Below are 26,103 nucleotides of genomic sequence, written 5' to 3' on the forward strand. Positions count from 1 at the left end.
TTCAGCCTAATGCACAAAATGGAAGACATTGTCCAACACTGGTATCATCCTTCTGTCTCATATTGGTGTTTTCTACTTTAAAAGCTGGGCCTTAAGAGTCCATGTAAAACACCTGGTCCTCTATGAAGAAACATTGTTATCAGATCATCGTTGGTTTAGGGCAGAGGTCACGGATTAGCAGCCCAGGGTCACGAATCCGAACCCAACCTGATTTAAAACATTTATAAATTACCACATGTTGTCCAACGACAGCGTCTAATTTCAATTGCGCCTCTTCTCCTGTTAATACGGTAAAGCCCTCTGGAGCGTCCGGCTCCAGGCTGCGCGTGATCCAAATGAGCCAATGAGCTGTCAGTCTGGGTTGCTGCTGCTGTTACTTTTAGACACAGCAGGCAAACCTGTGGCAAGCCGGGCGATGGGAAAGAAGGACTTTAATACTGTTTTGATGTTATTTTTTTATTTTAATTTATTCTAATGGAACAATGCATATTGATAAAAAGATAACATGATGCTGCCATTTTTTGCCATATTTGGCTGGTTTCCAAATCTCTGAGATTTAAAGTTTTCCCTGGAGGCTGCGGTTTCTCCAAACTTTCTATTCAGATCTTTTTCTCTTGAACTTGAAAATTAAAATTTGGCCCAGAGTGGAAAAACAGTCAGTGTACAGCTTATCTGAGCTTAGCAGTGATCCTTAGTGTAGCTTATTACTGTCTACAACCATTTCTGCTTTCAGTTTCTGCTCCGCCCTCCTTTTAATGATGAGCACAACCTCTCCACATCGCATTACACGCTGCAGCCGTGTAATCTGTTCAAATTAAATGTCAGAGCTGCGCTCAAACAGGTTCATGACGCTGCTTGTGTGAAAAGGCTTGAAAACCTAAAAGCTTCGTTTCATTCAGGAAAAAAAGGCTCTAATCCTTTTGTCCTGAATACTCTGGGTTGATGACTATCTTTATCTAAAACATTCACTTCTGCTAAATCTGTTTAAACACCTAAATCATAACACGGCCATGATAAAGGTCCTAACTGTCCTTCCAGTGGCATTATTTCCATGATGATAAATTAGTTTACAGAAAACGGAAATAATGCGTGCATGTAGAGAAATGAGGAAGGCAAGGAGCGGGAAAGGAAAAGCAAGGCAAGGGTTGAAATTACAACCTCTAACTTGACACGTTTTTTTATACTAATTTTATACCAGAAGAACCAAATAACATCGTTTTTTTTTTTTTGAAGCAAGTTTTTGCTGCTTTCATTCTGATGCGTCTTCTTATCAAATCATGTTTTTTGTGGCGTCTAAAGATATTTATTGGATGTGCAGCAGTGGGACGGAGCTAAACGGTGTGAGTTCTTTAGTTCCTGTGAAATATTAAATGTCCTTTATAGGGAGAACTTTGTCTTTGCCAACCTTTAGGTATAAGCACTAAAGAAGTGAAATAAGCCATTAGTCTTTTCCCATGGAGTATCCATAAGGCTTCTAAGATGACATTTGTATAACATTCATGCTATAAGACATCAGACACATGCTGCCGGCTCTGACTCTGCTCCAGTATTTTATAAAGAAATCAATATAGTTTATGTCAGCACTGTGCTCACTGATTAAATCTCCCCTCCAGGGGTCAGTTTGAGAATGAATAAAAACCTGTTAACATTGTTATCACTTAATACTTTCTATCACGCAATTAGCATTCAGTGCTCAGCTTGTTTAGTTTGATTTTATTTCAGTTTGCCACAGAGAAAACATTACAGCATGGTAGAAAATCCAACAAACAAGCACTGCAGAGCTCACAGCAGCGCCCCCTAAAAACCCTTCTAGAGTTATAAAACACAACATTTAAATCAAATAAATAAAACTCCACTGCATTTTTTTTATTTTATTTAGTCAAATAGTGAACAATTTATGTAAAATAAAATGGCATTCACAGTGTTTCAGCCTTCATCCTTGCAGCAGGGCTACATGTAGATGCAAACAGGAAATGCATCCAGCATTGAATACAGAAAGAAAACAGCCACAGAACTTCAGTTCTGTGATATTCTTTTTATTCAGGGGGTTTTGTTATTAAAATAACTTGCGATAATAAAACAGAGAAGAAAAATGATCTTTGCAGCAACAGGGGATCAACCTTAAAGCAGCAACAAGCAAACGCTCTGGTCGTTTCAGGGTTAATCAAAAGGATTACCGCCAAGAAGCTCAGGAAAGTAAAAAAAAAAATAAAAAGCTGTAAAAATTACCAATTACCATAATAAATCAAACTGGTCCTGAAATAGATCCCTGAGGGATTCCCCTTATGTTAATATTATCAGATGCACTTCCTTTAATTTAGACGACTATAATGCCTTCTGCGTTTCCCAAATATCAAGGAAAATTTATCTGCAGAATTTTCTTTACAATATTAATAATTATTTATTGGTGATAAAATTTAATAAACCAACTTTTACAGTTCACCAGATCATCCAGTCAGATTGATTCAAAGTTTTCTATCTAAGGAAAACCAGCTGATTGCATCGACTCATTGAGTCTTCAGCAATCCCTCACACTAAGCATGCTTGTAGCGACAGTGGAGAGGAAAAACTCCCTTTGAACAGGAAGAAACCTCCAGCAGAACCAGGCTCAGTGTGAGCGGCCATCTGCTGAGGCCCACTGGGGTTCAAGGAGACAGAAGCAGACATAGAAAAAGAAGCATAGATACAAAAGGCAACTGTCAACCAGCTCCACAGGCGGCCCCGTCCAGGAAACACACAGCCAGGCAGACGAGCTCCGAGCCAGCTCCCATGTCAGAGGATGAAGAGAGCACATCCAGTTAGTCACAGTCAGAGAAACAGGACTACACTAGAAAACAGGCCAAGCTCCAACATCTAGAAACAAAGGTGTTGATGGCAGCAGCACAGCTGATATTTCTCTCCAGGATGGAGTCACAGCCAAACAGGAACATCAGAATAAGAAGTTTCTAAATCTATGACTGGAATTTATCTGGAGGGAAAACCTGATTTGTTTATCATGGTTAGAAAGCTGAATAAGAAGGATTATATGCTTGTTTAGCATAAGTGTGGTAAAGGAGCTTATCCAAATGGAGACAGACCCTGTTTATTAGCATTCTGAGTTAAATCCACACAGTTGATTTAGTGTTTTCAGGTTTGCAATATAATTCCAGATTAAAAATGCTCTATAATCCCAGCATGGAATGTAAAATTCTTATAATTCCTCTTAATCTCTCTACTTCCAGGATGTTGCTTTTATTTTCTATACTATGTTTTATCACTTTGGGATGTTTTAAATAAATTTACTGCATGTTAGATGACTTTTAAAAATGCAGCCTGAATACGTTTCACTATCTGAGACGCTGATGCAGAGGAACTTCTTGTCCGTTTTCTGATGAATCCTCGTCCCCATCTGCTCCCATGTTCCTTTCAGGAGCTCTCCAAGATTACGATGCCCGTTATTTTCAACGAGCCTCTGAGCTTCTTGCAGCGTCTAACAGAGTACATGGAGCACACGTACCTCATCCATCAGGCCAACGCAGCGTCTGAATCCATTGAGAGGATGAAGGTGGAGTCATTTGAAACGTCCTTGAGCTTGAAATGAGAAAATAGCTTTTATGTTCGCTTTAATGAGGCTTTTACTTTAGAAGGTTAATGTGCTTTAAATCCTGTGTTCTGCAGTGTGTGGCTGCGTTTGCCGTGTCTGCTGTGGCCTCCCAGTGGGAGCGGACTGGGAAACCCTTCAACCCGCTACTGGGAGAAACCTATGAGCTGGTCAGGTGGGTGGAATAGCAGCACAATGTTCCTCACAGGTTTTAGCCTTTTTTAGATACTTGTTTATGTTTCTATCTGCCAATTCTTTTGCACATTAATTAAAGTTGAGCTTTAGAGGCTTTGCTTGAAGTATTTATTTTCCTTAGGGTTTCATGATTTAATGAATATTTAACATATTTAGATGCAGATATTTGAAGTCATGTATATTTTCTCTAATTGCCAAAGGCTCCAAACTTTTAATTAAATAAATAAGTAAATAATTAAAGTTAAGTTTAAATTTAATAAACATACAGCTCCAACATTATCTGGATAAAAGTAGCAATATACAGAAAAAACTGATTTATCAACAAGTTTCCATCTAAATTCTTATAAATATTTGACTACTCTTCTTTATGGAAAATAAAAACAACGAATGTTTTGATTTCTTGCCATTATTCCAGCTTTTAAGTAGAAGTCCGGTCAGCAACAAACAATCAATGCATCATTATTTATACCTAAAACAAATATGTTTAAAAAACGGAAAGAAAAAATGCTTTATCCAATTTAAAAGCACTTTTGGCATGTTTGGTCAGACTGTGTCTTATTTGAACTTATTTGCACCATGCTGTCCTCTCTGATGAGAGCTTTAGGATAGTTACTGTAGGTACAACCCTGCACAAAGCTAAGCTCTCACAGAAAAGCCAAACATGGTGGTGGTTGTATCATGCTAAGGGTCTGTTTTACTCCTAGTGATACAGTTTTCTGATGGATCTTTAATCAAATCATAGTATAACCATTTGAGCCTGCACACATTAGAGGAAAAAGATCAATGTTTGCAAACTTCTGACCGTCACTTTGCTTCTCTTCATTTATTCACATCCTTTGCTTAATAAATCTCATTAATATGCAGCCTGATCTTAGTGAACTCTGTGTTTTCCCCAGGGATGATCTGGGGTTCAGGCTCATATCGGAGCAGGTGAGCCACCACCCTCCTGTTAGCGCCTTCCATGCTGAAGGTCTGAAGCAGGACTTTGTGTTTCATGGATCCATCTACCCCAAACTTAAGTTCTGGGGCAAGAGTGTGGAAGCTGAGCCCAAAGGCATCATCACACTGGAGCTGCCCAAGTACATCAAAAATAAAACCTACTGTTTGTCTCTGTTGAAAATGAAATGGAAACATCACAGCTTTTCTCTTTTTCCTTTAGGCACAACGAAGCCTATACATGGACAAATCCTACCTGTTGTGTTCATAACATCATTGTGGGTCAGCTGTGGATTGAGCAGTATGGAAACGTTGAGGTGATCAACCACAGGTCAGATCCATAGATGTTTGTTTCTCTTTAGAGCCATTTGCAAAGGGCAGTACAAGGCAAATATCTTTAGAAATGTTACCCGCATTTTGTTAAACACTAATCAACCGTAACGTTATGAGTAATAATCTAATAGTAAATGTTTTGCTGGAAAAACTTAGTGTGCACCTGGATTTTTCAATGACTCCCAGACATCCCAAGTCTCCCGGTGAAGGTACGTGATCTGCTCGGGGCCCCGCCCTTTCTTGTGACATCAACATATGGCAACTCCACTCGGACAAACTGTATTGCACCCATTTCTTAAAGTTGTAGGGAAATCATATTTGAATGTCAAATCATTCTGGCTTAAAAATGTATATAAATGTTCTGTTTATCAGATCATATTGTCCCAAAATTTAGAAAATTTATAAAAAAAAAAAAATCCTATCTTAAAATCAGTGTGTTTTTCGTTATCTTCTGCAGGCCAGTTAGTTCTACGTCAGCCTGAACACCTAAATTCAGCCAATCATAGATCAACGGTCATCTGTCAATCAAATGTTTTCGGTCATAGCATCTTGATTCATGTGTCGCAGCTAATATACGCAACGGTTGAAATCAGAATCCTTTCCTTTCCCATTGAGTTGCGTCCCAGTGTTCACGGGGATGGACGTCTGTGTCTTCGGCAGGCGTAGAGCTAACAGAACTGGCAGCGTTTTGAGGCAAGGGCTCAAACATGTACGGCTGGAAGCCTTCTACACCAAACCAAGCTTCTGCCGCCCTGGCGTCCTCTTCCACAACATCTTCGTCCCCGCTTTCCTCCTCTAAATAAAACATGGATGACGGAGGAGACTCATCCACGACCTCCGACACTAAACTCTCCTCCTCTTGCATGTTTCCTCTGTCCATAGCGTTCCTTGACAGCGTCGTTTCTAAGTCACCAATTTAGTGCTACTTGGTCCCAATGGAATTTCCCATTGGGAACCTGCTAGCACTAAGTTGCTAACTAGTTAGCAAGATGCTTCCGAAAAACCAGCCACAACCAAACTTGCTTGTGAACCTTCCACCACAACAATCCTGCCCCCTTGATAATTGACCAATCACATTCACTTACTTCACTGGCGTAATGTCGGGCACCACTCGGGAGAATTCGGAAATGCGACGTTTGGAACTGCCTCTTCCCTATGACTTTAGGAATCAAATCTCTTTTGGAGTCTCAACATATTATTACCTATATTTGCTATTATTTTACATTTCAATAGCGATCTAAAGTAGCTGAAAGTAGAAAACAATCATTCCAAGTCTTGAAAGAAAGTAGTTCTAAGTGTTCTAAGATTGAGGTCACGAAGTTAAAAGTAGTGTAGCTTAATGTGGCTAACTGACCGAGCTAAAAGAGGCTAACCTGTTAGCGACTGAACACAGCTAGCCACAGCGCTACCCAGCTCTTTATATCGTGGTCTTTAATTTGTTCACCAGAAACGGAATTTTTTCTGTTTCGTTATTGATCAGGTAAAACTTCATCGTCCATTAGACACGCTAACGCTACAGTATGCAGTCTCAGCATGCTGACGCTGCGTGATGTTATTTTCGTTGTCTGGGCAACCACAGCGTTTTACATCATGTGGCAACATTTAGCCAATCATGTAGCGTAACGTCACTGGCAGGAAGGAGGACCTGAGCAGATCTGGTTCCTACAGCGGAATTCCGGGAGTCTCCCTGATATAGATGGTTATTCACGGATGCCCACAAGTCGGATAAATTATCCCAGATTTGCAGCGTGCAGACAGTATAATAATTCGTGCATCATGTGCAGATTAGAACTACTTCGATTGCGCAGACAACAAGAGAGAGCGGTGTGAGGAGGAGGTTGCTTGTAAAGCAACGTATCTGTCCAAAGCGATGCTCTGCTCAACAAGCTTTCCAGGCCACTGGTTGTCAGAGAGAGTGGGATTAGTCAGAAAAATAAGCCAAAAAGTTTCGGTTTACTCTCTCACCTAGTTACCACTCAAGGCTGTGCATCCTGTGAAACGTTTACCACATTTAGGGTTACATTTCCTAAGTGGTTAAAGAAGGACATTTGTTCCTAAAAAGTAATAAAAAAAATCAATGCACTGGCCTTTTTTCCACGTTTGAACATGTTTTTCTTCCATCCAGGAAGCTTTTTCAATTCAAAATGTCAGAAATAGCGTTTAGTTCCAGGCTTTATAGAGCGGACTAAAGCAAAGCCTTGTTTTTGTATAGAAAACATGCAAATAGAAACGGACAAAAGGGTCCACCCCTTTGGAATGGGGGTCGTTTGACCTCTTTTGTTATCCTGCAATGCCCCATACCTGTCTATGTCTCTGGGAGGGGGGTCGTAAAAGGAAATTGTTGGCCTAGCTGAAGAGGTGAGGTCTTCTGTTCTCCTGTAAAGGGCATTGGGGCTGCGATGATGGCGGGAAGGAATCAACTCTATTGCTGCGTTGTAGGTTTTTGAAAGCTGAAATCTGAGTCCCCCCCCCCTGTTTAAGGTTGGTTTTTCTGTCTTATCATTGTTCCTCCATTTCTATTTGCATGTTTTCTAAACTAAAACCAGGCTTTATTGGGCTGCTGGAGAAAACCTGGAACTAAACGCTATTTCTGACATTTTGAATTGAAAAATCTTCCTGGATGGAAGAGAAACGTCTTCAAACTTGGAAACAAAGTCCAGTGGATTGATTATGACCTGGATGACTGAGAATCTTCACCAGCATAAGGACATTTGTGTTTCTATTTCCAACATGTTTGGAAAAACAAAGTATCTAAGGTGTTTAAATGGCTTTCAAACTCCATCTGGTGTGATCTGATAGAAGGGAGCCGAATGCAAGGAGATACTTTCTACTACAGTCCTTATTTATGCTCTAACTGGCCAGAACTGTTTGGGGAACAGACCGGATCAACATTAGGCGGCATAATCTGTAATGGCTGTTTGATAAATATGTATTTGCAGTCTCACAATTAAATGGAAAACAGCTTCTTGCTTTTAAGAACTAAATTGTTTCTTATTATGCCAAATCACATTTAAATTTAAATCCAAAACAACAAAGTAAGGAGGTCTGTTGCATATTTCATCGTTGCTTTGTAGGCAAGCATAGAGTTTTCAACAATAAACACAAAGCAGAGTCTGTGATTTCAAAGTAAGTAGCTCAATGACTTTGTTTTTTATATAAAAAAAATTAAACATTTAAAAAAAAAACTTTATTAAATAAATTAGCAGCGATTGACATTTAAACAACGTGTGGAATTTGCAACCTGAGTACCTCAGTTCAGTTTCTGTTTATATCACACCAGTTCACTAAAAACTGTTACTGGAAGACAATACAAGTTGTACTAAAACATAAACTATTACATACAATTCAATTTGGGAAAAATCTTTTTCAAGTCTGTCTGTGTTTTACCAGAATAATATACTAAGGCCCCGTCCACACGAAGTCAAACCCTGGCCTAAACGCACAAATTTTTCACCAAACCAGCCTCTCATCCACACGAAGCCGGCGTTTCGGGGGTCTGTAAACGATCTTTTTTTTATTTAGCCTTCAGAGTGGGAAGATTTTGAAACGCCGTTTTCGCGTTTCCATCTTTAAGCTCTAACCGCATTTTTTTTTTTTACACGCATGCATCATAGCGACGCCTCTAAACACGCATGCGCGACACAGTATCACCGCAACAATGGCGCCGTACTGTGTTGAATGGTTGCTGCTAATGCTACACACCCTGCTGTCGGGCTTACAACAGAATCTTCTTCTTCTGGAATATCTCCAGGAAGAACAGAGCAATATCGACCACATAGTTCAGCACCTGAATTTGACTGAACCACGAAAATGGACCCGCAGGGCAACCATGTATAAATATTAGTGCGCATGCCCAACATTTCGTCGCCTATTTTTGCTTTGGCACCACAGCGCCACTTATAGGCCTGGCATACATTTTGCAGCGTTTTCATGCATTCGTGTGGACGATCACATTTATTTTACGTCTCCGTCTTTACGACAGACGTTCTGGAAAATATTAGCGTTTCGTGTTCGTTTTGACTTCGTGTGGACGGGGCCTCAGATGAAATAAGGTAGAGTCTAATTTACTGCAAAACAGAAGATAATACAGTCTAAATCAGCTGACTAGTGGATAAAAGGGTTAAAAGCTTTAAGTCACTGCAGCAATCCTGCCTCTTAAGCTAACATGTGGTAACAGTGGAGAGGAAACACTGTCTTTTAACACCACAACCAATACCTTCTATTGGTTAAATAAAAAGATGATACTGACTGCAGGAGGCAATGATGGCTTCAGCTAGGAAGGAAATAATGTTAAACACAGAATGACTGAGCCAGTTAGACTGTTTATTAACAAACAAAATTTATTTTGTTAACAAGATCAGTAAATGGTCACTTCCATTAAAACGAGATAACTAAGCACAGAAGCTCTAGACGTTTAGTACCTTCTATGAGAAAGAAAATAAATAAAGAATGTATAGTCAGTAGCAGAAAGAGACACAGATACTTTCTATGAAAATAATTACAATTGTTGACGGCAGAAAAAGATTGTCAGTGTGTTGACCGAGAAAGAAGACATAACTAAAGAGAAAAAAATGGAGTACTTTCTATGGGAAAGGGAAAATAATGTGAGCCCATGAAAGATATAACTTTATAGTACGGAGTTGTTTCCTTATAAGACAAATTAAAATTGGATTACTGGACCAGAAGTAAATCTACGAGAAAGGAAAACCCAGAAAGTACATACAGTTAGCATCAGATATCTTCTTTCAGCTAGAGAAGAACTGAGCCTGGAGTACTTTCCATCCGAACAATCAAACAAGATTCCTCTTTAACCCGAGTAAAACAACAAAGCTCCAAAGTTAATAGTCTTTTCTGGAAAGATCATTTTAGGTATTATTGCGGCTCGATAAACGCAAAGTTTATAAACTGTCCTTAAAAGATTTTCATCTGTCCCTCCTTAATTTGCTCTATACTTGGTTTTTTAGAGTTTGACTTTTTTATGATGTTTTGTTGGATTTAACAAGAAAAGAGTAACGATTGCTTGTTTTGTTTTTTCCAGAACTGGTGAAAAGTGCTGCCTGAATTTCAAACCATGTGGACTTTTTGGGAAGGAGCTGCACAAAGTTGAAGGTTATATTCTTGATAAAAGGTACAGCAAGAACAGCATTTAGAACAAGAAAAAAAAAAAAACTTCTAAAACTTCTTTTTTTTCCTCTGAAATTTGTGTGTAGAACTCCCAAAAAGCTCTTAGTGGATTTAGCTATTCCACCATCATTCTGAGTTTTTGGAAAATTATTGTTTTTCTCTTCATCATTTGGATGGTAGCCTTTGCTAATTAAATTTCCTGATACAGTACCTGTAAAGACTTTGGCCGTTTCTTAATTCACAAGAACACAAGAACTGACTCGTGTCCTCGCCAAGTCTGTTCTTGAGAAGAACCCAGGAAAGTCTGGACTCGGAGAGAACGGGAGCATGCAGAATAAATCAGGGTCCATTGGAACAGAAGCGTACTGATGACATCATCACATTCAACGAACATTCAGCCAAATAAATATAAAAAACCTCCATCAGAGCCAGCGGTATTTTACACACGGCTCTGCAGAGAGAGGGCGTAGCAGACGGGCTAACGTTAGCTCTAGCTGCTGTTGGATTTAGAGGTTCTCAACATTAGAACTTTTTTTTTAATCACACACTAAATCAGTAGATGGGCCATATGGTGATGCTTAAAGGAATAGTACACCCAAAACATGATTAGCCTTCATTTTCTACTCACCCCCATGCTGAACAACACTCTGGAGTACTTTTTTGATATCTCAAATGCATCTGGAGATCTGGGAGGCTTCTTGCTGTCTGCTGACATTCAAATAATGGAGGTCTATGGCGCCCGAGGCAGAAAGGTCCATAAAAGTCCACAAAAAACGTGTCAATATTCCTCCATACTGCTCGTCCAATGTATTCCAAGTGTCCTGAGTTGGTAGCATCCAGAATTTACTCGAAACGAAGTCATTTAGAATGTTTTTTGAGCATAAACAGTAGTGTATAGGATTTCCTAAAAGCGCGTTCACGAGTCTACGGAAACCGCGGCAGACCAAACCAGATGAAAGTGCGCATTCAGCGTCCGCTCTGCCGATAATGCAAGCGTAGAAGAAGAAATGTGCTGTTTACCTGTGCAAAGAAAGAAACAACGAAAGAAAAATGTCTGAGGACTTCAGTGTTGAGGAAGAGCATGAGTTCTTTGCCGAGCTGAATGCGCACTTTCATCTGGATTGAGATGATATGCCTTTGACTTTCTGTGTTAGCAAAGTATCACACAGCAGATAAGCTATAATAGATGCTAAGACTAACTTTATGCCCGGTTTTAACCTAGGATCTAAATATGAGATAGCAAGAAGGGGTTTAATGGAGTTAGAAATGTTCTATTTGAAACACATGTAGTGGTTATTTATTAAGTTTGAGTATGTAGAGTAATGAACCACTGAAAGCAGCAATAAACCCAAAAGTGAATATTTACCAATACGCTTTATGCCTGTGTATAGCACTCAGCTCTAACTTAGAAAAAGAAAGCAACAGTTGTTTATGTAGAGGTGCAAAAAGCAGCTGTGCTTAGAACAAACAGCTGGGTGCTTTAGCTCAATAACAATTTTTGACTTCTGAAAAAAGAAAAGCTCATTAGAGAAATTTGGAAGGTCTCCTTTTTCTTTTTAGTGCAAATTTGTCAGAAACTATTCTTCAAAGCACTTGATGTATTGAACCGTGAGGCTTTGTTTCCATCAATGTTTTCATCTATTACCTTTAAAACACGTCTGAAATCATCGGTGGCGTGTTTGTGCCTAAGGACATGTGCATGTCTGTGTGGTTCACAGCAAAAAGAAGCTGTGCGCGCTTTACGGGAAGTGGACGGAGTGCCTGTACGTCGTCGACCCGGCCGCCTTTGAAGCTCACAAGAAAAACTACAAAAAAGGAGAAGAGAAGAAAGCCAGTAAAGCGGTATGAACCACTCAGCAGGAATCAGCTGCAGAATGAAGTTAATTGCAAAGTTAAACAGTAGAGTTGGGTCTTCATAAGGGTTGGCAACTCCCAGTTGCCGTCACCCCTCCTGGCATGGTGATTTTTTTTTTTTTTTTAGCCCCCTTTGTGTGTGAAATGATTTTTTTTCACTATTTGACTCAAATCTGCATTGAATTACATGCATATTTCTGAGGGACATGAACACATGGAACACAAATTATTATCCAGCAATTCACTTTAATACAAAATAACAAACTTTGCTGGATAAAAATAAGTATCTTAAACATAATCTTGTCCTGCTTAACTTCAAGGTGTAAAAATGAATATAAAATAATGCATAAATATTGCACATTTTTGGTGCAACAGCAAACTTGTAAACATATTTGTGCCTTAAATGCAATGAATGTAGGCTACAGTTGTAAAACAGAAAAAAAATAATTTGCGAATTGCCACATTATGTGGTAATAGCCTAATTTTCCCGCCTTTAATTCCTCTAAGCTCTTGCAGCAGTGAGGAGTTGTTTGTCGAGTGCTGCAGAGTAAAGCTGAGCAAAGCAGCGTCAGCATTTAAATTACTACGTTCGTCCCCCATAATGCTCTGCTGTCTCCCGCTATCTTCTCCATCAATTCTATTCAGTCTATTTCTATAGCTCCAATTCACATCATGTCATCTCAGGTCACTTTCCAGTTCACCTGATCATCCAGTCAGATTGATTCAAAGTTTTCTATCTAAGGAAAACCAGCTGATTGCATCGACTCATTGACTCTTCAGCAATCCCTCGCACTAAGCATGCTTGTAGCGACAGTGGAGAGGAAAAACTCCCTTTGAACAGGAAGAAACCTCCAGCAGAACCAGGCTCAGTGTGAGCGGCCATCTGCTGAGGCCCATTGGGGTTCAAGGAGACAGAAGCAGACATAGAAAAAGAAGCATAGATACAAAAGGCTACTGTCAACCAGCTCCACAGGCGGCCCCGTCCAGGAAACACACAGCCAGGCAGACGAGCTCCGAGCCAGCTCCCATGTCAGAGGATGAAGAGAGCACATCCAGTTAGTCACAGTCAGAGAAACAGGACTACACTGGAAAACAGGCCAAGCTCCAACATCTAGAAACAAAGGTGTTGATGGCAGCAGCACAGCTGATATTTCTCTCCAGGATGGAGTCACAGCCAAACAGGAACAGACCAGATGAAGCTACTATGAGAAAAAGCAGAGAGAGCAGAACGTTAGAGATTGAACTAACAGATTCTGCAGAGTGGGAGAATAGAGATAGAATGAAGCAGAAAGATGAAATGGGGGTCCCTATGTCCTCCAAAAGTCTAAGCCTATAGCAGCAGAACTATAGAGATAGCTCAGGATAACCTGAGCCACTCTAACTAGAAGCTTTATCAGAAAGGAAAGTTTTAAGCCTAGCCTTAAAAGTAGACAGGGTGTCTGCCTCACAGACTAAAACTGGTAGTTGGTTCCACAGGAGAGGAGCCTGATAACTAAAAGATCTGCCTCCCATTCTACTTTTAGAAGTTCTAGGAACCACTAGTAAACCTGCAGATTGAGAGCGAAGTGCTCTGTTAGGAACATAAGGAACAATCAGATCTCTGATATCAGATGGAGCTTGGCCATTTAAGGCTTTATATGTGAGAAGGAGGATTTTAAATTCTATTCTTGATTTAACAGGAAGCCAATGAAGAGAAGCCAGGATAGGAGAGATATGATCTCTCTTTTTCATTTTCATCAGAACTCTGGCTGCAGCATTTTGGATCAGCTGAAGGCTTTTAACTACAGTTTGTGGACTTCCTGATAGTAAAGAATTACAATAGTCCAGCTCATTTTTGCAATATTCCTCAGATGAAAGAAGGAAATTCTAGAAACCTCTTTGATCTGGGATTTAAAAGTCAGCAACACTTGGCTCAGCCAATGGGGTCAGGGTTTTCTGGAACGTTAAATATGTCGTCAGCTCTTTGGTCACAACGCAGGACAGGGCTCAGGAACAAGTTTATCGTAAGTTTTGTATCTAACGTGCCCTTGGTCCTTCATTTCCCATTAGCTTGTTACTGACTATGTTTTTACTCTCTCAGTAATACGGGACAAAGTGCGTTCCTTTTCCACTAAATACAGGACAGGTACTTCTATTTCTAAATACGGAACAATTCCGTTTTTTAAGGGATGGTTGGCAACCCTATTCTTCATCCCCTCTAGGTTAAAACCATTGTTTTAACTGAGATAAAACACCAAGCACACACCTGAAATATGTGTATTCACCTTTGATGAAAAAACTAAGTAAAAGTAAAAGTTTTCCCACCCTACTAAAAACTTCCTCTTACCAACACAAAGTGATGCATAGTTGTGAAATGGAAGAGAAGTGAAACACGGTTTATCACAATTCTTACAAATAAAACCTGAATTTGTGTAAGACTAGAACTCACAGACACTTTCCATCCATTCCGCCTGAGATTGAGCTATTTTTAAAAGAAAATGGGTAAAAGACGTCATCGTGTAAATGGGTAAAGCTGGTAGAAAGCTGCCTCAGAAGACTTTCAACCAAGACTCCAGCAAAAAGACCTTATATAGAGAATGCCCTGAAAAAACAATGCAAAAATAAGAAAATAATTACTCAAATTAAGGGTATTTACCATTAATTTGAGTATGTAAATACGATGATTTGCTAATGGATTAGATTTTTTACCCTTAGAATAAGATAATTAGATGATATGCAAAATGCAATTGTTTGTTCTTATTTTAAATGTAATCTGTCTTGATCCATTGGCAAAGTGTCACACCTTCCTCCTCAGTTCAAGATAAAATGTTCTTATTTTAATAAAAAATTACTTATTTAGCTTTACATTTTGCTGCAGTGTGAGCTGAAGGACCAAATAAAAACACCTGATTTTGTTCTCTGCTTGTTTGAGGGCCTTGAACTTAAAACCCACTTGATTACATTTCTGTTTGTTAATTAGAAAAATATGAAAAAAAATACCTGTACAGTAAATATCAGGAGTCTGCAACCTTACGTATCCAGCTAAATGAAAGTCATTTAGGGCCACGAAATAATTATAAACACAACCGGTGATTTTTGTTAGATTCCCGCCATAGGAAATCTGTTGCCGCCTTAAACAGCCAACAGTTCCTTTTCTATTTTTAGCTTTTAAAATTAGCAAAATTATAAAACGATTTATAAAGATGAAGCATGGATTATCTTCTATTGGGAATTATCTGATGTAAAATTAAATGATAATTTTAAATGAAAAGTGTTAATCAGTAAAAGAATAAAAACAATCATTTTCGTTGCAATCGCTGAGTCTGGGAGCGGCCATCTTTGCCCAAATATAGTAGCCCCTCCCTCCTGCCATCTTCCAGCAGTGACGTCACGGTGCGGTAAGCCTAGCGCCATTCTCCCTGCTTTCCAAGCTAAATCAATGGGAACTACTAGACACATCTGCAATCAACAACAATTATTGAAGATTTCCAGAGGACTTCACCATTGAAATTCACCAGAGCTATAGTGAAACTGACAATGCCCACGTGCATGGCAGCTGGATGCTGGAATACATCGGGTAAAAGTGAAAAAAAGAGTTATTCCACCTTTCTGATTCCTGATCCTCCACGGACGGGTTGGTCGTTGGATCGCCAACTTGAAGAGGGAGGATTTGCCATCGAACTTCTGGCCAGAGAAAAAACCCGTAATATGTAGCCAACATTTGGAAGAAGAATGTTTTCAAGATGACTTGGATAATAGCGCGTTGTGACAAATACCAGATACAGCACTGGGACTTGATCAACAGCCGATACCGCACCGTGACGTCACCAACCAGTAGGTGGCAGTAGTGTTCTTTGACAAACATGGATGCCTCCAGTAAAGCACATTCACATGAAAATTACTCTGAATTAAAAACACTGATCATTTATTGAACGGGATGGAATCATTTCAGATTTAAAGAACTTTTAGAAATTTGAATTCTGAATATGACCAGACTTTTCCTTTAAATCCCATAATTTCCAACCTAATTTTAAGAGAAATATCTCTAAAAAAATATTTCTGCTGCTTTTACTTTGAAACTTCAGTTCAAATGTTCTTTATACATTTAGAGGGCCCAGAGAATCACATGCGGCTCCGGGGCCACAGGCTGCAGACCCCTGGTGTCCATCATGTTGAGGTCTTTCTATTGCTTGCCTAGGGTAACAGTGGGGATCAGGAGGGTGTTCTCTCACCTGCTGCAGACACTGTGGATGTGATTCCTGGAAGCCAGCTGCTGTGGAGGATTGCACCCAGACCAGCAAACTCTGCCCAGGTTTCATTAAATCCTACATAAGGTAACATTCCCACGTCTTAAATTCAATATGCTGCTTTAACATTAAACTGCTCTATGGAACCAGATGTACAGCTTCACATCGTTCGCCATGCAGCTGAACGAGCTGAGTAAGGACATGGAGGGAGTCATTCCTCAGACCGACTGCAGGCTCAGGCCGGACATAAGAGCCATGGAAAACGGCGACATCGGTGACGACTTCATTTTTAAAAAAACTCGAGCAAACTCTCCCTTGTTATGAACATAAAAGATTGAGTGTAATGTCGCCAACAGACTTTGCAAGTGAAGAAAAGAAGAGGTTGGAGGAGAAGCAGAGAGCTGCTCGTAAAAACCGCTCCAAATCTGATGAGGAGCACAAGACCAAGTAAGGTTTAATCTTTCCTTATATATATATATATATATATATATATATATATATATATATATATATATATATATATATATATATATATATAGTAAATGTCAGGCTTTCATGCCGGCATTTTATGCATAAACGAACCAGATGACTGATTGTGAACAGACGTAATCAGAGTGGATATCATAGTGTTTGATCATTTCTCTGGCTGGAAGCATCTTTTTCGTTGTTTTTCGCTCTTTTGTTCTGAATCATTCCTGCTTAACTCCATTTTATCTCCATTTCTTCCCCATTTTGCTGCTGCTTGAATGGCTCTGATGAAAGGAGTCCCCCCCTCGGCCCGAGGTTAGCGCCGCTCGCCGTTTGACTCGCTCACTTTGACGACTTTAATGTGTTCATGTGACTCTCTGTGTTCTCATAAACATCCTGATCTCTTATTGTGAATGTTATCTGTATACTAAAGAGCCCCTGATGTTAGCGTCATAGTGTTTTCCTTCACTAAGCCGTTAATCAAACACTACAGGTGTCTTCCCTCCACATCTGCATGTCTTCCTGATGTTTTTTACTGACCGTTAGCTGAGAGCAAACAGCCTGATGTCTCCACTCCTAAATAAGCCTCCATATCCTGAAGATAAACCCTGCCTGCCCCTCATTCCTCTCTTTCTTTGATTTGTTTGAGTTTCATTTCATGCTCTGCTCTGCTCTCTAAATTCCGCCGCTCTGTTCTCAGGTGGTTCCAGCAGGGGCCAAACCCCCACACCAGCTCCCAGGACTGGCTCTTCGCTGGTGGATACTGGGATAGGAACTACAGCCAGCTGCCGGATATTTATTAAGAGAAAAAAACGCACCTGTTCTTTAAATTATCACCAATAGCTGTTTGATTTTTGTTGATTTTCTTTTTTTAATGAACAACTACACTATTTCTGAGCACTTTTGGAGGCGTGCACCTGAACATTGTTACCTTCTTGTAAATCATGATGGGGGGGGGAAACAAGTCAATACTTGTTTGTAGATGGAGGACACTTTGAGATGCATTATTCGTTATTATATTAATTAAATAGTTTATTTCCTGGTTTTCAGCACCATGTTCTGGGAGTTTATAGTTTTTTTTAAACCTTTTATCTTCTTTTAAGGGTTTATAATTGTAAATCTGTGAATATATTCTGACAGAGCACCGACCTCAGCGATGGATGCTCTGCTCCTCCCTCTTTTTAACCTAATATTTTTGCCTTGTACAGTAAAGGGATGCTTTTAAACCCTCCTTATATCTTACAGTGGATATTTTCTCGCTCATATACCCCTGTTAAATTAACTATAGCAATATTTTTTTAAATCGTCTGGTCAATGTCCTGTTTTTTAAAAGCACATGGAAATATTTGAGCATTGTAAAAAAGTTAAAGTTGGGTCTGATTCCTGCTGTGATTGAAATATTAATTCCTTACATAAACTGGGCGATTTTTGCTTAAAATCATTTTTACAAACAAAGAAAAAACATGATATGAGTAGAAAGAAATGAAATGTTTACTGGATTTTTCTAGATGTTTTCTCTGCATTCATATAGAGCAATAGAGCTGTAAATTGCCTACGTATCTCAATAAAACATTTCAGTGCATTTCTGAGTTTCCATGCTTCTGTTTAAAGCCATTAATAAATCACATTAGGGCTTCTTTACTCCCATATAGTTATGTGTTTTTAAATGTATTGAACAGTCTGTTAATTCATTAGGCATGCAGACAAGCATACATTCTGTATTTTACCACTCATTTTAATTGATCTATTTTTTTTTTTTTTTTACTAAAGATATGCATAGAACATCTTGCGCTCATATTTATCTGACTATGTATCATCTGAAGATGTTAAATACAGATTTTCAGTGGTAGTTTAAGTCACTCGATGCACACAGAAGAGCAGACAGCTGGGACTCCAGATGAGCCTTTAATGCTGAATCTGGTGTTATTTTCATTATGAGCCTAAAATTGTTATTTATGAGCCTTCTGCTCTCATGTGGAGATCAGTGTGAGACAAACTGGTTATGTTATGTAAAGCAAAGCGCTCCATCTGATGGGCAAATGTAGAGCAGCAGGCTGATATCCGGCCTGCTGGATAACGAGCTGCAGACAGAAGGTCTGAGTCTGAGCTACTGGAAACATAAACTAAACTTTGATTAAGATTTGAGCTTAAAAATAAAACTTTAATGCAGATTCACAAACAGAAGGAAAGAAACCTTTAATTTACTGTATGAAAGCTTGCAGGTCATTTCTCTTTCCTTTTCAATAAAGCTTATAGTTAGAGTGGCTCAGGTTAGCCTATTTCTGTTTGATGCAGTTTTTAATTTGCGTTACTCATTGCGCATAATTTGCTTGCCTGAGTCGGTATCAGCAAATGATGTTTGGTTCATGAAGATGGTGGGATTAATGGAAGAATTGGAAGTTCTCTCATTGGTTGGTCGCTGACCACAAGTAATGCAGACTCCTTAAAATCAGAATCAGAAACTACTCTTTTTTTATAAAGATGAAAAAAAGATAAAAAAATATACACATATAGCTCTTCTGTATATATATCTATGTATGTATATATATATATATATATATATATATATATATATATATATATATATATATATATATATATATATATATATATATATGCCTCTGTAAAAACTAAATCCAAGTAAAGTGATAAGTGGCGTGCAAAAATGGTGCATTAATGTCAATTACGGGGGGGGGGTCTGAATCACTTGAGGGAGGCGTTATAGAGATTGATGAGCACAGGTAGGAATGATTTCCTGTGGCGCTCTGCGGTGCACCTGGGTAGGAGGAGTCTTCTTCTAAAGGAGCTGGTCTGAAACCAACAGCTGAAATCTGCTGTTCTTCATGCTGAAATGAAGCACAATGGTTTGCATAAAGTCATGCAACAGAATCTCAATTAGATTTTAATCTGGACAAGATTAGTTTAGAAACTTAATTTTGTTTTTTCTGAGCCATTTGGAGAACAGCTTTCCAGCAGAGGTGGGTAGAGTACCTAAAATAAATGGTACCTAAGTAAGAATAACACTAATAAAAAGTATCCTTTAAAGAAATGACTCAAGTAAGAGTAAAAAGTATTTGGTAAAAAGGCTACTCAAGTAGTGAGTAACTGATGTTCTCACTATGTGATCACAACAACTGATATATTTTTTTGCGTTATAAAACTTATAAAATCAATAGTTACAGTAAGTAAGAATTGGTTAAGTTACAGTATACTGTTTATTGTATTATTACTTATCTCTGAATAAATAATTTATTACTTTATTTAAATTATATAAATAAAGAAAAAATTATAAATAAATAAAAATAAATAAATAAAAACAAAAAAGAAAAAGAGTTAGCTGAGTTGAAAACATGGTTTGATTACAATAAGTTGTCGTTAAATTAAAGAAAAACTAAATTTATGGTTTACTGTATTGGCTGGTAATCGGGTCCATAAAAATGTAAAGTTATGTATCAATTAAGGTTTGAAATTGGAAGAGCTTATGAGACAACATTTTTAGGGATTATTATTGACAATAAACTAATTTAACAGCCTCACAAAGAATATATTAGAAATAAAAGTTGCAAAAATTATTGGAATATTGTTTAAAATAAAAGATTTAATAAATATCAAAGGCCTGTATGTCATATATTCCTCTTTGGTCTTATTGTTCAGAAATATTATTTAATAATAATAAAACAATTATTGAGAGGTTAGTTAAGTTGCACACACACAAAAAAGCTCTAAGGTTTATTAATAAAGTGGGACACTGTGAACCAACTGATAAACTCTTCATTCTAAGCAACACATTCAAATTCATAGATACTGTTTATATAAAGATACTGGAAATGATGCATAAAGCAGTGAACAAAAGTCTTCCCTCTGGTGTTCAGAAATTATTTAAGCTAAGAGAGAATAAATATAATTTGTGAGGTTTGTTTATATTTCAATATGCAAGAGAGAAGATCCAGATAAAGTCTAGATGTTTCAGTTCTTGGTGTGAAACTGTGGAATGAACTGAATTTAAGTTATCTCCTTTCTTGGTGAATTTCAAAAGAGCTTTAAAATGTAAAACTATGTTGTTATATAGATTTTAATATTTATATATGTACTGTGAAGAACCGGGTAGGTTGTAAATATAAAACAGGGTAGGCAAGAATAAGCTTTGCTTCAGCCTGGCCCTTTTTTCGGTCAATGGTGGGTTTGTTTGTTTGTTTATTGTTGTTGTTGTTGTTTTTTGTATTATTTCCTGTGTTTAATGTTGGATAACGTACCAAAAATAAAGTAAAGTGTGTGAGTGAATAACATGACAGACACAGCATATAGGAAAAAAATACATTAACTAATAAACCTTGAGTAAAACTAAAACAATGTGTCTCTCAGTTCTGCATATTGGTTTAAAACAAGCTTGTTTTCATGAGGTGAAGTTCTTTACACTGGATGGAGAACCAGACATTTTACTCCGGTATGAGAAGTGGTGTCATCATATTTTCAACCAAGTAAAACTAAAAAGTACAATGCTGTAAAACTACTCCTAAAAGTAATTTTTCTTTCAAAACGTTACTCAGTTGAATGTAACTGAGTAAATGTCAGTTGTTACTACCCGCCTCTGCCTCCCAGTGTGCATTGGATCATTGTACTGGTGCACAAGAATATTTTCCTTTGAGATTTTCAGGTTGGTAGAAAAGTTTGTGGCTTTCTTAAATAAAAAGTCCGCTCAGATTCAGAATTCAAACTTTGAATTACTTCAAATTTGAAATTATTTTAATAAATGATCAGTGTTTTTAATTCAGAGTAATTTTCATGTGAATGTGCTTTACTGGAGGCATCCATGTTTGTCAAAGAACACTACTGCCACCTACTGGTTAGTGACGTCACGGTGCGGTATCGGCTGTTGATCAAGTCCCAGTGCTGTATCTGGTGTTTGTCACAACGCGCTATTATCCAAGTCATCTTGAAAACATTCTTCTTCCAAATGTTGGCTACATATTACGGGTTTTTTCTCTGGCCAGAAGTTCGATGGCAAATCCTCCCTCTTCAAGTTGGCGATCCAACGACCAACCCGTCCGTGGAGGATCAGGAATCAGAAAGGTGGAATAACTCTTTTTTTTCACTTTTCCCCGATGTATTCCAGCATCCAGCTGCCATGCACGTGGGCATTGTCAGTTTCACTATAGCTCTGGTGAATTTCAATGGTGAAGTCCTCTGGAAATCTTCAATAATTGTTGTTGATTGCAGATGTGTCTAGTAGTTCCCATTGATTTAGCTTGGAAAGCGGGGAGAATGGCGCTAGGCTTACCGCACCGTGACGTCACTGCTGGAAGATGGCAGGAGGGAGGGGCTACTATATTTGGGCTAAAATGGCCGCTCCCAGACTCAGTGATCATGATCAAAATTATAATTTTTATACTGAAATTCATTAAATCAGCATGAACTTATTAGTTTTAGGCATAAATAATCATCAATTGATTATTCATTGCTGATTGGACTTTTCCTTTAAGGTCTTCAGTCTCAACGTTTCGAAGGAGTATTAGCGCCACGCTAGAGATTTTTTTTCATTTTTTATCCAGAATAAAGTCGTGATATTACGAGAATAAAGTCATCATACAACAACTCGTTTCAGAAAGAAAGCTTGGAGCTCCGCCCAGCAGATGACGGCCGACCAGCTCCACCAATCAGCAACCAGAGTCCACTTTGACATCCTGCCCAGTTTGATGCTGCTGCTAAAAGATTTCCTGATTTGTCAAACCGATGCTAAAGTAGAACTTCACATGATGCTCCACATTCCTCACTTTAGGGAAGAAACGGCTTCTCGTAAAAGTTGTCATAAAATACAACTTGTTACTCGCAATTTTAGGACTTTATTCTCTAATGCTGCATTCACACCGGACGCAGCAGGCGCGACAGAAGCAGCGAGTTTACATGCAAAGTCAATGGTTGACGCGCGTCAAGGCGCAGCAAAAGGTCCCGCGGCGCGTTTTGAGCAGCAAGCGCAGCGCGTCTGAGCAGCTGAAGCAGCGAGTCGGGCGCATTTAAGCATCTGACGCGCGTGACGCGCCGCAAACGCGCTGCTGCTCTAGATGGAAAATTTAAATTTTTGCTGCTCGACGCGCCGCGTCAACCAATCAGAGAAGCTGATCTGGGAGCTGGCAGCGAGAGAGACACAGCGCTGATGACACAGACCGCTCTGATCACTCCTCTTAAACAGTTTATTAACGCATAATTAACTTAAAATGCATACATCTGCCGGCAGAATATGTTCGCTTTTATTATTCTGCTGCCTGCAGATCGGATTATTTAAATGAAAAACACCTACCAGCCGCCGCGGGGAACCGCGAGGAGGCGACCCGGCCAGAGGTTGCTGATGAAGGGATTCCTACTGTCGGCGCACCGCCGGTATGTGGGGGTCTGAGCGGCTCCGACAGAAATAACATTGGGAGGCAGGATGGTAATCTGGATGAACTGACTGCAATGCAGGGGCGGAGCTAGATGGGGGGCCAGGGGTGGCCATGGCCACCCTAACCCAATCATTGGCCACCCCTACCATTTTTTCCCTCTAATACAGACGGTGGCAGCAGTAATACTCTCAAGTAGGATATTTTCACTTATTTAACATTTTAATTTTCCATATATAAACAATTACCTGTCAACAAAAACACTGCGGTTAATTATGCACATCAATATACTAACATTAAAGATGATAATAACACAATTCATGCTCTTTTCAGAACTAGATTTTGTCTTATATTGGGTAAAGAGAAAATTATGTCTCTGCAAGTCATCTAAGGGATCTTCAGTGAAATCAGAGATAAATAACTACTTTAATAACAAGTAATGCATTTAATGTGGATATTAGAACATGTAAATAGAAGTTTTATGAAGATTGATTATTAATAAAAGTAAGTAAGTAATGACAATGAATAAGATGTTCGCCCCAGAACTTAAAACTGAAAAATTTTGTCCACTATACCTTTAATTTAGACAGCATAGATGTTTAAATATATGCGTGTATTTGTTAACAAAGCCTGCAGGAAAGTATAGCTTGTCTTTATTTAGAAAATATTGATGTAGTCCGTGTTCCTGTTGGAACAGTGTAGATTGCCTTTTGGCCACCCCTCAATGTTCATTGGTTACTGACTGGCCACCCCTATTAGGATTTTCTGGCTACGCCTCTGCTGCAATGATGAAGTTTTCAGGTGTATTTTCTCACTTAAAAACATATTAAAACTACTTTATTCCCACTGATCACTAGAGGTGGGCGGATCGATCCCAGGATCGATACTATCGATACCAACGCTGGTATTTATATTGAACAATATTCGTTTAACAAGATCGATACTTTTTATCCTCTCTCGCGCGCGCTGACTGCTGCGGAGTCACCAGTTTCCCCATATGTGTAACAGCACTTTGCTCCCCCTCCCCTCTCCTACAGTCACATGGCTCAGCGGCGCCAGCCAATCAGCGCGCAGGCTTAGCTTGGCCTGCCCACTCAGCACTACGTCACACAGACAACCGCGCTGCCGGTTGCTGGGTGAGTGCTCACTCAGACTTGGATGGAGAGAGAGACCAAAGACCCGCCTCCAGCCTCAGACAGACATCTTTGACCCAAGCGTTTCAGTCCTCCAGAGAATATCCAGGTAGATAACAGTGGTCATCGTCTGCAGCACTTCATTATACATCATATATTACTCAGAAAGTGTAGTTAAGACCTTGAAAAAACCCAGTACATTTATCCCATTAAAAATTGTTAGCTAAAATAAGCTAACATTAGATAATCTCTTATTTATTCCACGATTGAGAACTTTATAGAAAAAAAGCAACAGGCAAGTGCAGCTTAAATGTAAAAAGTATCGGTATCGGTATCGATATCGGCGATACTGACCCAGTATTTACTTGGTATCGGATCGATTAAAAAATCCCGGTATCGCCCACCTCTACTGATCACAGCAAATATAGCTGCAAGGCAGAGAAAGGATAGTGAAGCTCCGCCCAACGCACGTCAGACACACTTTTGCACCTCGCAGCCAGAGCAGCAAAGCTGCTTCAGCCGCAAGTCAGAACTAACTGGTACAAGCAGAAAAAATGAAGCAGCAGACGCGATTTTGCTGCTTTTGCTGCATCCGGTCTGAACGTAGCATTAATATTATGACTTTTTCTCGAAATAGAAGAAAAGAAAATCTCTGGCCCTAATACTCGGTCATAGAATGTAGCCTTAGATTCGGCTACCCCTGTTGTTTTTTCCTTTCATTTAATCATTTGTTTTTACTGATTAACACTAAATTAATTAAATCGTTGTGAATGTATTAGTTTTAGGTTCAAATAATGATCCATTTATCATTCATGCTGACCAGACTTTTCCTTTAAAAAAGTCAAGATTCCAAAGTATAACTCCACAACCACCATGCTTTACTGTAATATTCTTTTGAAATGCTGCGTTAGCTTTATACCATATTTTACTAGATACACACCTTCCAGATAGTTCAGCTTTTCTCTTATCTGTGTGGAGAAAATTACCTCAAAGCAGAGGTGCGATGGGAACTGTGTGTTCCATCAGAGTATACAGACAGACAGAGGGAAAGTAAGCAGATAGCTAACAAGCCACATTAAAAAGCACTCTCTGATAAAAAGAAGACATTGATGGATTATATTTTGCATCTTGGACTTTGATCTTTCTTGCTGTACACGACCCAATCCAGCACTCAAAGAAGCCATCCCATAGATTCTAAAATTAGGCTTGCTTTGATTGCTCCTTCATTGCAGTTAACCCTGCTTCTTTTCTGGAACAGTAAGACTCATCTCATTGGACACGTGTTTAGTCGAAGCTGCCGCATATTTTGGAGGTGATGCGTCCATCTTGGTTTGATCTCTTGCAAAACAAATTCCAGTTTCAGTGAGCTGAAAATCTTTATTTTCATTTTATTTGTAATCTGCACAGTAAGGTTGCTGTTATTACACCTTATTCTGCCCTCCTTTTGTCACAATTACAATGCCAGCCTTTGCCAGTCAGTTGCCAGTCTGCTTCTTTTTGTATCTATGCTTCTTTTTCTATGTCTGCTTCTGTCTCCTTGAACCCCAGTCGGCCTCAGCAGATGGCCGCTCACACTGAGCAGGGTTCTGCTGGAGGTTTCTTCCTGTTCAAAGGGAGTTTTTCCTCTCCACTGTCGCTACAAGCATGCTTAGTGTGAGGGATTGCTGAAGAGTCAATGAGTCGATGCAATCAGCTGGTTTTCCTTAGATAGAAAACTTTGAATCAATCTGACTGGATGATCTGGTGAACTGGAAAGTGACCTGAGATGACATGATGTGAATTGGAGCTATAGAAATACACTGAATAGAATTGTTCCCAGCAGTCAGTATGCTAGTCTTTTAAAGGGTATCACAGGGACAAACAATGATACATGCATATAC

General features: G+C 39.1%; 1 protein-coding gene across 3 annotated transcripts in view; it reads left to right on the forward strand.

Moving 5' to 3' along the window:
- Window positions 1-18,298, forward strand: part of osbpl1a (oxysterol binding protein-like 1A) — a 75,915-nt gene extending 57,617 nt beyond the window's left edge. For 2 of the 3 annotated variants that reach the window (XM_038268460.1, XM_038268470.1), the window contains exons 19-29: window positions 3,410-3,544; window positions 3,658-3,755; window positions 4,672-4,854; window positions 4,935-5,042; window positions 10,083-10,172; window positions 11,887-12,010; window positions 16,200-16,313; window positions 16,399-16,522; window positions 16,605-16,695; window positions 17,011-17,031; window positions 17,417-18,298. In XM_038268460.1, the coding sequence (XP_038124388.1) occupies window positions 3,410-3,544; window positions 3,658-3,755; window positions 4,672-4,854; window positions 4,935-5,042; window positions 10,083-10,172; window positions 11,887-12,010; window positions 16,200-16,313; window positions 16,399-16,522; window positions 16,605-16,695; window positions 17,011-17,031; window positions 17,417-17,519 (1,191 nt within the window). In that variant the 3' untranslated portion in view covers window positions 17,520-18,298. The remainder of the gene's footprint in view (window positions 1-3,409; window positions 3,545-3,657; window positions 3,756-4,671; window positions 4,855-4,934; window positions 5,043-10,082; window positions 10,173-11,886; window positions 12,011-16,199; window positions 16,314-16,398; window positions 16,523-16,604; window positions 16,696-17,010; window positions 17,032-17,416) is intronic. The other variant, XM_038268479.1, reaches the window with a different exon arrangement.
- Window positions 18,299-26,103: the final 7,805 nt, after the last annotated feature.

The sequence above is a fragment of the Cyprinodon tularosa genome, unplaced genomic scaffold (genome assembly GCF_016077235.1).
Source record: "Cyprinodon tularosa strain WSP-4 unplaced genomic scaffold, ASM1607723v1 ctg119, whole genome shotgun sequence".
NCBI classification, from domain to species: Eukaryota; Metazoa; Chordata; class Actinopteri; order Cyprinodontiformes; family Cyprinodontidae; genus Cyprinodon; species Cyprinodon tularosa.